The sequence below is a fragment of the Castor canadensis genome, chromosome 8 (assembly GCF_047511655.1).
Source record: "Castor canadensis chromosome 8, mCasCan1.hap1v2, whole genome shotgun sequence".
NCBI lineage: Eukaryota > Metazoa > Chordata > Mammalia > Rodentia > Castoridae > Castor > Castor canadensis.
Window position 1 is genome coordinate 4,714,041 of NC_133393.1, and position 12,838 is coordinate 4,726,878.

The following is a 12,838-nucleotide window of genomic DNA, read 5'->3' on the forward strand; positions in this document are numbered from 1 at the left end:
AGGGTTTGGGTAAAGCTTAAAAGAAGTCAATGTTTATGTAAAAACGTCAAGAATTATATATGTTTCTGCAAATGTTAGGACATTTTTCTGCCTTTCTTTTTCTTGTTGGTTCTTGGAATGATATTTTGAACATACATATAGTAGATTTGAACAAACATATCTAATAAACTTGGAGAACTGCATTCACTTTTTGCATTTTCTTTTTCTCTTTGCCTTCTATATTAAATATAATGAAAAGAAATTAGCAACACGAGGTAGGCATAGCAGCACATGATGTAGAAAGCCACCTTAGTCAGATAATCACACTGACCCTCACACACATCCTCTTACATGCACTCACACACGAGGTAATGCATGCATTTGTATGTACTCACAAATCGACATGCACTCTCACACTCTCACATGCACATGTGAAACCACCCAGCAAAACATGCAGAAAATCTCAGAAGCTACACATTTTTCTCCCAAGTAATGAACTCCTAATAAATATCTTCTGCTTCCTCTTCCCCAAATAACCTTCTCCTTCATAAGAAGAAGCTTTGTGACCTTCTGCAACACTTTCAGTTCTTCTGGGACCAGCGCTGCCCTGTTCTCCTAAGTGACAACTACAGGAGGATATCTCGGGTCCTTTCAAGCTCTAAATTTCTACACTGACTCTGTGGTGCTGTGGTCATCAGACAGCAAACTATTGGATCAGGACTTCAAATGAAATGTCATCTCTTCATAGGCAATAGAAGTTGACATTTATCACAGGGAAAATTACAAATATTGCCTCATTTAGTTTTACAGAAACCCTATAGCTAAAAATTTATTAGGAAAAACAAAGGTTAAGTGATACGTCCAAGACTTTGGATATTATCTTGATTCAATTCAATCTTCTTAAAAATTTGCTTTCCTCACTGTAAACACTGAAGATAAAAGTTTTTATTAGTTTATGAGTCATTTTTGTTATGTGTGTTATTTTTACTTTTATTCAAGGCATACACTAATATGATAGGAAGCTCTTGTTACTGGTTCTTGCAACGTTAATCCATCCTGTAAATCTATTTGTATATTGGAGTTCAACCAATGGATTCATTTAACAAATAATTGTTAAGTAGCCACTACACAACATGCAGTCGTCCTCTAAGACATAAAGGTAATTTCCCCTTCAGTCTGAAAATCGTGTTTATTCTATAAAAGATCATTTTTAGATCCCCTGTTTTTCCTCTGAGTTCCCTTAACAATACTGCTGGATCCAAACCCTGAGTTCTTTATTCTATTTTAGAATATTCCTTCTTCAGCATTCTAAGGCTTCTAGGTGCTAAACCAAGTTCAATGGTTTCCTGTTTGGTTTAAAGTTATAAATTGTTCTCAGCAAGGTAATTATAACTTAAAATCACCATCAGATAATTGTAAAATGTAGATAGACATGACCAGCCTAAACCTGAATCTGACAGACAATGCAATGATGTCTGCTCTGCAAAAGCAGAATCTTTACTTTTGCAGGGAAAAATTTAGGTTTAGAGAGGAAGATAGCACTTTTGTACTTAAGTTTGCCACAGTTACTCCTTTTTACAGGCAATGTTATTTATTCCATATAAATGCTGATGGCAGAGTTGAGGATGACAAAAACATATCCTACCCTTTAAGACAATATTTCCCCACCATTAGGTAACCTACCATGGGAACCTAATGTTAGCCTCAAAATCCACCAATGTGTCCAATAATGAAAAACCAGGTCTCAAAGCAAACTACTAGGTTAAAAGCCTTGAGGAAAGGGGTTTGGGTTTATGGTTACATTCCCAGATGAGTGGAAGAGCCTCATATTACATAAACAATAGGAGAAAGTCTTCGTGAAAAGCCTCCTGGCCACCATGATCAACTGCTTCTGGAAGCATTTCTGAGCAGAGATGAGAGCCTCAGATGAAACATGTTTATCTAGGTCCTCAGCAGCCATGTCTGCAGGGCTTAATTTGAACTCTTCCTAAATCAGCCCTGAGATGAAAGCTGAACCTCAGCCCTGATTCAGCTCATAGGAGAGTTTGCCCACTCATCTGCTTTACATCTGGATGGTTGGCAGAGCACATTATACAATGATCCTGATAATGGAAGGGGTTGCTGTTGGGAACAGAACTATCAAAAACGGGCTGTTGATCAGGACCTAGTAGGGTAGATGGGAAAGGTAGCTACTGAGAAAATTTGGACAGCTTCCTTCTTGGGACCTCTTGCCACCTCAAATTTATCTTTTCTCTGTTTTTCTAACAACCTAAACATATAATATTTATTTCATTATATTATAAATTTTTCATTATATTACATATTAAATTATAAAAGACCTGCTAGGTCTTTTAGATGAGAGATTTTTTAAGTATTATTTCTCCCCTTATTTTCCACACCTAATACCAGCTTAGCAGTGAACAAGTTTTCAGCAAACATTTGTTAACATGAAGTAACTAAAATATTTAATTGAAGATGACAGTAAGATAGAAGACATGAAAAAGCACAAACTTCAGTTCTTTATCTATTGTTCCAGCTTTAGACAAACATGGCTGGTTAGAGATCCTCTTCCTTCTTCAAGCACATCCTGAAGGCATTTCTAACATGTCCGGGTTCTGAAGACATCTTCCTTTCTAACATGAGCTTGAACATTTGAACTTAGGCACTTGGATCCCTGTTGTCATTGTTTTCCCTTTGAAAAGTTTCTTCCTTGAGTTAAACTCCCCCATTAAAATGCAAGTACTCTCCCAGGGTGAAGGAAGCCTTTGTCTACAAATCATCACTAAAATCAATCCAGAGACCCTAGCTGGAGAGATGCCAAGGGAATGGGACACAGAACTGGTTAGTATTGAGATAGACGTGCCAGACAGCAGGGGTGGGAGGACCATGGGTAGTCAGGAGTCCCCAAAAAGGCACAAGAATTTTTTATGAAGGAGGTAGAACAAAAGACGAAAAGCAAAAACAGGAAAAAAGAAGGCACATAGACTACTACCTGTTTTATCACATATAATGATTGGTGACTGCTAAATGTTTGTTATTCAACCTAATATATATATGTATATATATATATATATATTCTGTATATATATATATATATATTCTGTATATATATATATATTTACAGAAATATTACCTTTATCTTCACTGCCATGACCTGACCAGAGCCACCATCATCACTTTTCTAGATGATCACAAAGGTCTCCACTTCCCCTCTCATCCTTGTACAGTCTACTCTTCATGCAGCAGCCAGGACTGTGTTATGTATTGGTTCAAAACCCTCCAGTGGCTTCTGGTCTTCCTCAAGGTAAAAATCAAAGACTCAAGAGTGGCCTATAGAATTCTACAGGATCTGGTTTCCTATTTTGTCTCCCTCCGACAACCTCAACATCCTAGTGTTCACTCCACTGCCCCCATGCTGGTTCCAACCACATCTATTCCTGCACCTATTGATCAAGCACTCTTTGGCCTCTAGGCTTTTCCCTCACTATACTCTCTTAAGGTGCGTGACATCTCCTGCATGTTACCTTCTCAAAGAAATGTATCCTAACTGTCAACTTGTTGACAACATCCCTTCCCTATCTTGTCCTTACCTGGCTATACTTTTTTCCATACCACTTATGCTTCCCTAATATACAAGATAACTGATTTCTTATTTGGAAGGTTTACTGGTGATCATTTTTCTTCCACCATAGGACTTAAATTTTCTCTGAGCAGGCATTTTTGCATGTTGTATTTCTTGTGGTATTTTTTACAGCTTCAAGAGGCACATACTGAGTAGTCAATACATATTTATTGAAGGACTAACTTGTTTGAACCCAGATTAATTACTTTATCTCATGCAGGCACATTTCACATGGCTCATTTCCAAAGTCACATGGTTCTGCAGAAATGAAGAAGTCACATACTGCCTGCTGCCACCAAACTTCCAATGTAACATAATTAGAAGTGTTTCAATGCCTTAAAGGAATGACAGTTTAATAAATAAACACTAGACATGAAGGCTCATGAAATGTCAAAAGCTCCCAACTGATTCTGTAAACAAGTTATGAATCCAAACAGCTTCAAAATGGCCCACCATTGAAAGCATTCACAGTTGGAAGGGATCTTCAGACCATTTTTAGTGAGTAGCAGACTGTATGAACATTTGATGTAATGGCGACTCCAATTTCCATGTAAGCTTTTTACAAATAAAGGCAGAATATACTGGGAACCCAATTCAGTACTATGGGTGACTTTCGTGTTATCCAGTCTTTTCTAAGGGGGAAAATGTAATAGACAATAGTGCTCACCCTGTCTAGGGCCATGAATATTGAACAAAATAATATTTAAACCTATATCTGAAATTAACATGTTGATTATATAATAATAATGCAAACAGATTCAGAACCATAAGATTCTATCAATGAAAAAGAAACACAAACATGTTTTATGTCTGTATTTAGCTAGGCATACTCTAGCTTTCCATTTTATTTTACTATCAAAGCACAGTAGCACCCAGACTTTGAACTAATATCCTTCAAGCATTTCTGTTTTAATTTAATGATCATCTGTGTTCTAGGACCCCTATCCTTTCAGAAACTGAGACTGAGTGAGGCTGATCTAAATCTGACTTCAAAAAGGGCCTGTGCTTGGATTAGCACCATGCTGGAAGGAGCCAGGTAAGAAACAACTCATGAAAGCTTAAGAATTCTTTGATGTCACAAAGCTTTTGTCCATCTCCTCCTCTCAGTCTATAAAATAATCTTGCCAATTTAAATAAAAGTTAAAAACTGGGATTTAATTTTTCTCTCTCAGCATCCATTTTAATGATTTTTATAATCAATGTATAATTCCCAAGAATAGTAGTTCATAATATGATAGTAAGTTGACTTTCTGATTTTAACTTGGACAGATAATACAGCAAGAAGGAAGTAGCAAATAAAGATGAAAAGGAACAGTATGTCTCAGAGATTAACTATTTTTACAAAAGTTATAAATCTTTCCAATGATAAGAAGTTTTATTCCTAGCCAAAAGACTAGATTAATATTTTTACTGGTAGGTATATAATAGTCTTGTTTGTTTTCAAGTTCATCAACTTTAGGATGTATTTCTATAAGTTTGAATTTTTCTTAACTTGGGAATAAAGAAAATAAAACAGAAAAAGAGCTAATGTTGAAAATTCTTCAAAGTTAGGAGCAGGAAGAGAGCCAGGAAAAGACAGGTTTTTGACATACAGGCCTTTAATTTATCAAAAGTCCTTCTGGAGTCAGGAATCAGTGGCTCACATCTGTAATCCTAGCTACTTAGAAGGAGGACCATGATTCTAGCCCTACCAAAAGTTCACCACACCCCATTTCAGTGGAAAAAAGTCAGGCATGAAGGGCACATGCCCGTCAACCCAGCTATGGGGGAGGAGCATGGCATAAGAGGATCACAGTCCAGGCCAGCCAGGAAAAAAAAAAGAGAAATCCTATCTCAAAAATAATCAGAGAATTAAAAGGCTGGAGTGTGGTTCATGCAGTAGAAAGTCTGCCTTGCAAGCTCAAAGTCCTGAGTCCAAAATTCAGTACCATTAAATAAAAAAACCCACCCTTCTGTGCTCATCCTTTTCCAGCTCTCTCACTGTATCCACAACAGGACAACACATGAACCACAGGTTGAAACACTTTGAAGAAGCTTGGGGAATAAAATAATTTAGGTGTGTGGCAGAAGCTTTAAAAGATAATCAGTTACTTCCGGAAGCAGTAATAGTTACTTTGCCAGTTTTTTTTCCAATGTATCGCAAACAAATTTCATAATCACACATATGTATCAAAAAGTTAGTAAGAAGGTCATTTTACCTCAAGTAAATAGAAATTTTAAACTTAAGAATCATAAAAAAGTTAAATTTTATAAATCTCATTTGGTTTGGAAGTTTCAAATGCAAGAAGTTAATCTCTAAAAATACACTTTAGAACCCCCCATAGTATATAAATTGAGAATTCTGGTCATTCGTCCATAATAATGATTTCCCTTATAAGAATTACAAAATCAGGCTAACCTGATAATTAATATGAGTTACTTCTTCATAGTAATAAATCATAGTAACAAAGAGCGTGGGCTTCAAGAATTATCGACTTGAACAATGTATGCACATGTGAATGAATGAATAAGAAAAGAATTATCAGACTTGAATTAACACAAATGCCAGCTCTGCAGCACACGTGGGCTGGACATGTTATTCACTGAAATCCAGTTTCTTGTCATATACAAGATACTTGTAATAACGCCACCAATGTCATTCCATTTCAGATATAAATACCATCCATTTCAACTATTTTGTGTAACTATTAGCATGAGTCTTGACTCCCAGAAAGCATTTGATACCTGTAGCTGTGCTCATCATTATTGTGAGATGAGTCAATGATAAGGCAAATCTTCCCACGTCTCCTCGGATAGTCCTCTGGGACTACCTTCTGTGTATTTGGTCAGGTTGTTTTCCATCTTGAAATACCAACTCCTTTCCTCTTCATTAACTAAACCCTAAATATTTCTGATGAGCCTGACATTTATAATAACTTCCTTCCCGTTATATTAAACTCAGTCAACAATTATTTTATTTATACTCTGAATTACAAAGCATTGATTTTGTCTTATACAGTCAGCCCTCTGTGTCCCTGAGTTTGACATTCACAAACTCAACCCACCATGAATTAAAAATATTTGAAAAAAAAACTGTGTCAGCACTGAACACATACGACTTTTTCTGGCCATTATTCTGTAAGCAGTACAACATAACAACTATTTATGTGGTATTTACATTTTCTTAGGCATCACAAGTAGCTTAGCAATGATTTAAAGTAGTGGGATAATGTGTGTTAGTTTTGTACAAATACAGGACTTGAACATCTGTAGGTTTTGGGATTGACTGGGTGAGGGGAGTCTTAGAGTCAATCCAAGGAGAGACAACTCACTTTCTAGCTGTATAGTATGCTTAATTTCTCTTCATGGTTTCTCTACATTGTGTATATGCATTTTTTCTGCTAAATGAAATTTAGATTTTTTTAAGATAAATTAACTCTTACTTCCCTTTTAAAAATCACATATACTCCAAGGAAAGCTTGGTGAGCACACAGTAGGTGCTCAATGCATGCTCTTTTAGTTGAATTTTGTCACCACATCAGTAACATGCTCATGTCTGTTGCTTTATTTTTCACCTTATATTCGTCATCTGAAAGTGACGGAATTAAACACTCCTCCTGGAACTTCGGATCTCTGAATACGTTATTTCAATGCACTGAGCTGACATTTTCCACCTCCTCCTGATACTGGCACTTTTATGATTTTATTTTCTTCATAAAACAACTATCAAACTCTAAGTGTAGAAGAGCCAAATCCCGAGTTACCTGAGAACAGTTGGGTAGCTGGCATGCCCTGGAAGAGAGTTGCCTTTCCCCAGCAGAACTGAACATGACAACATCCCTTCAGCTGTTTCCCCTTTCGTACTAAAATCAATTTTCTTCACGTCCTTGCTCAAGGGGCTGCTTCAGAGCATGTACAAGCTGCATCTCCTTCTAATTCTCTTTATACAGCTTGTTCATTCTTTCTGTAGTTCATAGTTGCCAGCTGTTTAGTGTTTATAGGAACCCAAATAATTTTCACATAGAAAAGAAACTTCTCTTCCCTTTTGCCCTACACGTATGTAGCTAAATCCACATTGCTTCAGCTTGCAGTATGGGTAGCAATAAAAAAGTCAACCACAGGAGGGAAAGAAAATTAATAATTATAAATGAATGTGGGTCAGGGAAATGGAAAGCTTTCAAACTGACTTGGACATGGCATAGGCCAAGATAATATTCCAGTTTATACTAGTCCTATCTACTGTACTGCCAGCACAGGATATTTTGATCAAAAATAGGGTCCCTGTTACTAGGTAATCACAAATGTATCATATTTCCAAATCTCAGCTAGTTGCCTTTGATTCTGTCACTGGGACCAATGCTATAACTCATATTATTTCCAGAAAAAAAATGCTCTTAGAGTTATACATATAAGAACTTACCTTAAGAGGAAATCAAACACAGAAACATGTAAATCTAGAAAGACTTATAATTCACCTGTACATTTGAATACATGATATTCATTCCCCCTTCTTTCTCTAATTCCTCATAGGAACAGAATAAATTTTATAATTTTTTATTTTTCCCAGAAAAAAAGATGATTCCATTTTTTCAAAAAAAGCATGCAACATGCAATATGCAAAAAAAAAAATACCTTGGTTTTCTTATTTTCAGGGCCTGTTGACATGGACAGTGCATAAGGTGAACTCAGCTCCTTGGTTCTTGTTAGAGAGACAGGAAGTGAAGGGGTTGAAACAGGCAACCTGTGCTTGGATATTGTGCTTTCAGTTTTCTCAGTTCTTGAAGGCAGTGTACCACTGGCACAGCTCGGGTGCAGTGCTGAAGGACTGGGCTGGAGTGCTTTGGTGGGCAGAGTAGCAGAAGGGAGAGCAGAGAGCCCCACACTGGGAAGGGAGACAGAGCTAGCACTAGAGATGAGGGATGAAGGGAGACGTGAAGGAGTCAGCATTCGTCCTGATGGCTGGGGTGGTACTCTTTTGGCTCTGTCTATCAGCTCTGAAAGGGCTGGAGAAAGTTGGAAACATTTCTCTGGAGAGGAGAGTGGGGCACTTGGATTAACAGGGGAAGATGCAGAAGATAATGCAGAGGAGGCAAGGTTAGAAGGGTGTGTGTCAGTATTTCTGGGCTTTTCTGGACCCCAAAAGTCACCATCCTGTCTGCCCTTTGAAGAAGAAAGAGAAGAGCTTGCTGGGGCAGGAGGAAGGTCTGCAGAATTCAAAGTGTTGGTTTGTAGTGGGGAAAGTGTTGTACTGTTCTTCGAAGAAGTGGGTGACTTTGAAGAAGTGGGTGACTTCGAAGAAGTGGGTGACTTCGAAGAAGAAGTGGGTGACTTCGAAGAAGTGGGTGACTTCGAAGAAGTGGGTGACTTTGAAGAAGAAGTGGGTGACTTTGAAGAAGTGGGTGACTTCGAAGAAGTGGGTGACTTCGAAGAAGTGGGTGACGGGGCTTTCTCTACACTGAAAGAGATAAGGCTACTGACAGGTGTTGAGGGTGAGAGGGAGAGCACCTGAGAAAGGGGAGTAGTCTTGGTGAAGAAAGGCAGGTGGGAGGATTGCTGGTGCTCTCCCTGCTCTGGAGACTGGGCAACTAAGGAGCAACTTGAGAGAGACTTTTTGGGTGAGGGTGAGGTTTGCTTTACTTTTTGATCAAGTGTGAGAGTAGAAGAGGCCAGGGAGTTGAGAGAGAAGGTGGGGCAGGAAGCGGGGGACATAGGTCTTTGATGAGAAGGATTTGACTTGAGGATAGCAGTCAGAAGGGAAAGCCGGGAGGGCACTGGGGATTTTAACCCTGACTTTGAAAGATTTCCACTAGATGACATTTGGCTACAAACAGTGGACAAAGAGCCATGGAAAGAGGAGGTAAATGGTTGGGGACTTGGAGAGAGTGAATGTGTGACGATACGGACTGGTATGTAAGAGGCTGAGTTTAACTTCAGAGAAGCCCCGGAGGAAGGTGAAGGGGAAGAGGTTCTCAGACTTTCTTTGGGACCAAGGACAGGCGAGGCTGAAGTCGTCTTCTTCAGAACTCCAGGTGTCAGTCCAGGTTTTTGTTCTGCTGAACTTGGACTGGATAAATTAGACTCTGGTAGTTGAGTGGAATGGGGAAATGGTACTGTTGAGGAGGTGCCCTTCAGTGCAGAAAAGGGTGAAGAGTGAGCAGTAGTTTGGAAATACATGGCCGTTTCTTCTACCAAGGCCCCACTGACATCCAGCCTCCTAGTGTGGAACTCCTCTAGAACAGAGGTTTCGTTGAGGTTAGCTGGGACAGGTGGTGTTTTCTGATTAGTTGAAGAAGCAAAGGAGAAAGCAGGTGGTTTACAGGCAAGCTGCTCAGAGGTAGTGGGAGAAGAAGTTAACTAGAGGAAAGAGAAACAGACAGATTGAAATAGGACATTATTTATGAAACTATCAAAATATTCTTGCAACTATGTGATTACACAAACAATCCCACTAGTTTACCAAAAAAGTGATACCATAAAAATGGAGGAACTTTTGTTTTGCCAATGACACATTGTTTTGAATTTGAAATAAGAGACAAATAAACTGTGAAGCTTCATATACTTTACTTCACTTGTTCCCTGGAATGAACAATCAGGATCAGATCATTTTACATTGTTTCTATTTGGAAAATAACTCATTGACAATATTTAAAATGGTTGTCTTAATTTGGAATTATGCGATTTGAAAAAAAAACATGCAAATCACCATCAGTATAAGTTTCAAACTTCACTTACAAAAATGATTTTTCTTCCATTATAAGAATATAAACCATGATGTAATAATACTGGCTATCAACCTCAAAAATCTAGCATACTTCAAGTGTTTAAAGTTTGTAAAAATCTTGGGCAATATATTCCTACATACTGTGAACCTGAAAAAGTACCCAGAATTCAAAAGATGAAGCACCCAACATCAACACAGAATGATAAATTACAACAGTGAAAGAAAAGTCCAAGATAGAAAGGGAGTTTTAGCTTATTTTCCCTAACTACTTGCCAGAATGAACATTTAACTGTAACATTTAATGAACATTTAACAAATGATTTGTGTTCTGCTGGAAGGAATAGGCTCTCTTTCATATCAAAAGAAGCCAGAGTACTTTATAAATACAATCTATTGGAAACAAGGCAGCTGTCCATCCAATATCAAGTAAAACATGGAATGAAAAACCAATTTATGATTTTCTAAAAGAAGCTAAAGAAGGGCTATGAAATAATCAGTGTAGAGGGGACAAGGAAATAAAAAATAGTAACAGAGATGATGAATTTGATCAAAGTGCATTATATGATTATATAGAAATATCATAATGAAACTCCTTTGTATGATTAATATACACTAACAAAAGAAAGTAGCCAGTTACATGTATCCTTCTGCCATTTAAAAAGTCACCCTGGGCTTTAAAACAAGAACTGAAATCACAAATGATTCTAAAGATTTCAAATAGACTTCTTTTCAAAATATTGGCTTTATTCTGTCAATCTGTTAGAGAAAATATAAATATGAATGATTAATGAATTTGGGGAGTATCAGCCATTCAAAATACCCATGAATATTAAGATATATACATACAGTAGCCATGCACACATATTTCACTAAGCACATCAGAAAGATGTACATGAAGACAATTATCTTTACCAAAATCTTGCTTTATGACTAGAGGAAAAATAATTCTTGATTTTTTAGAACATATTAAGAAAATTTTTCTCAGCCCTAATGCAAAGATCATGCCATATAATGTTGTGCTCCAAAAGCATTGAAAACATTTCAAACTTCTCACACAGAACTTCTTAGTTTCTGAGCAAACACACCCACAATATTCCTTTTATATATAAATTCATATGTACATCTGCAGCACAGAATTTTGCCATATATATAATATTTTTAATACATTGTCATAATCCAGAATTATCAGAAAATCAGAGATAATTGAAAATCAACCAGAATTCCATCAAATTGAGGAAGTTTAAAATTCCTTGGCACACGTTCCACACAGAAACAACTCTATTTAGGCAGTATTTATATGACTGATTCACATGGTTAGTGGATATATTTAAATCCAAATATCACTAACTAGGCAGTATAATGTTTTTGTTACTATAAGAATGGCAACCTTTTATTTGGAACTTGTAGTAGAATTAGTATTTAATGTTTAAAAGGTCACTCTGTCAGAGTTAACAGCATATTCAGGACTTTTTTGCTTGTTCTTTTTTTTTTTTTTAATAATAAAAAAGTGTTCTCTAATTGTTTTTCTGACTGATCTCTTTTCACATAAAGAATGAAGCCATTTTAAGACTGTTCCAGGGTCTGTGCATGGTACACCATATCTTGAATAGCTGCTTGGTAAAGAATTTATAAATGAAGAAAAGATAGCCTCTTCAACAAATAGTGTTGGGAAACTGGTTATCCACATACAAAAGACAGAAACTAGACCCCTATCTCTCACCTTCTACAAAAATCAATTCCAAACAGATCAAAGATCCTTAATGCAAGGGCTACAACTTTGAAAAGTGCAGGGAAAATGTTAGGGGAAACTCTGGGAAATACAGGCATAGATAGTTATTTTCTGGATGGGAATTTTATGAAACTTTTACAATATGATGTTATCTAATTTATACTAATATTAAAACATGACATAAAACAGTTTTATAAAATTCCCAAAGGTGAGGGGCTCATTTTTTAATAAAAAAATCCTTTTCCTGAGTTCCTCTCATGAATGAGTTTTTTTGAAAGAGGGGCAAAGACATAAATAGTTTCGAACAGAAAGAAGGAAAAAGCACCTACACAATTCTCAGTAGTAACTCGGAATCAGCTCTTCACTGCCTCTCTGTAAATGCCTTTTCAGTGATACTGAGGGTCTTCACTTAACTCTGCAAATGATTTATTTCCTTCCATCCTCTCCTGTTAATAATCCTTGTGCTGTGCTGTGGGCTTCCTTCAGGTGCTTTCATTCCCTCTTCTTCAAGAGTGTCTTTGTGTTCTCCACCATTCACTTCTTACCCCAACTTTGCTGATTCCTTTGTTTTGAACACCTCTGGAACTCCCTTGCCACACACTTTCTCCACTCTCCTTAAAACTCTCTCCTACTCTTTAGTGTGAGTGTAATTATTGTGGTTTGAATATGAAATGTCCTCCACTGGCTCATGTGGCTTGGCCCCCAGCTGAAGGATTTTGGGAAGTGATTGGATCATCAGGGTTGTGACCTAATCAACTGATTAATCCCTTAGTAGATTCATAAAATGATGGTATTACTGGGAGATGGT

The 12,838-nt window shown here is 37.2% G+C and overlaps 1 protein-coding gene across 25 annotated transcripts in view; it reads right to left on the reverse strand.

Moving 5' to 3' along the window:
- Mlip (muscular LMNA interacting protein) overlaps window positions 1-12,838 on the reverse strand; it is a 234,113-nt gene that overhangs the window by 105,032 nt on the left and 116,243 nt on the right. For 17 of the 25 annotated variants that reach the window (XR_002211399.2, XM_074081905.1, XM_074081903.1 and 14 more), the window contains one exon: window positions 8,213-9,934. The exons of the other annotated variants lie outside the window; for them this stretch is intronic. Coding sequence is in view for 16 of the 17 variants with exons in the window: in XM_074081905.1 (XP_073938006.1) it covers window positions 8,213-9,934 (1,722 nt within the window). In the remaining variant the exon portion in view is untranslated. The remainder of the gene's footprint in view (window positions 1-8,212; window positions 9,935-12,838) is intronic. 25 annotated transcript variants of the gene reach the window in all.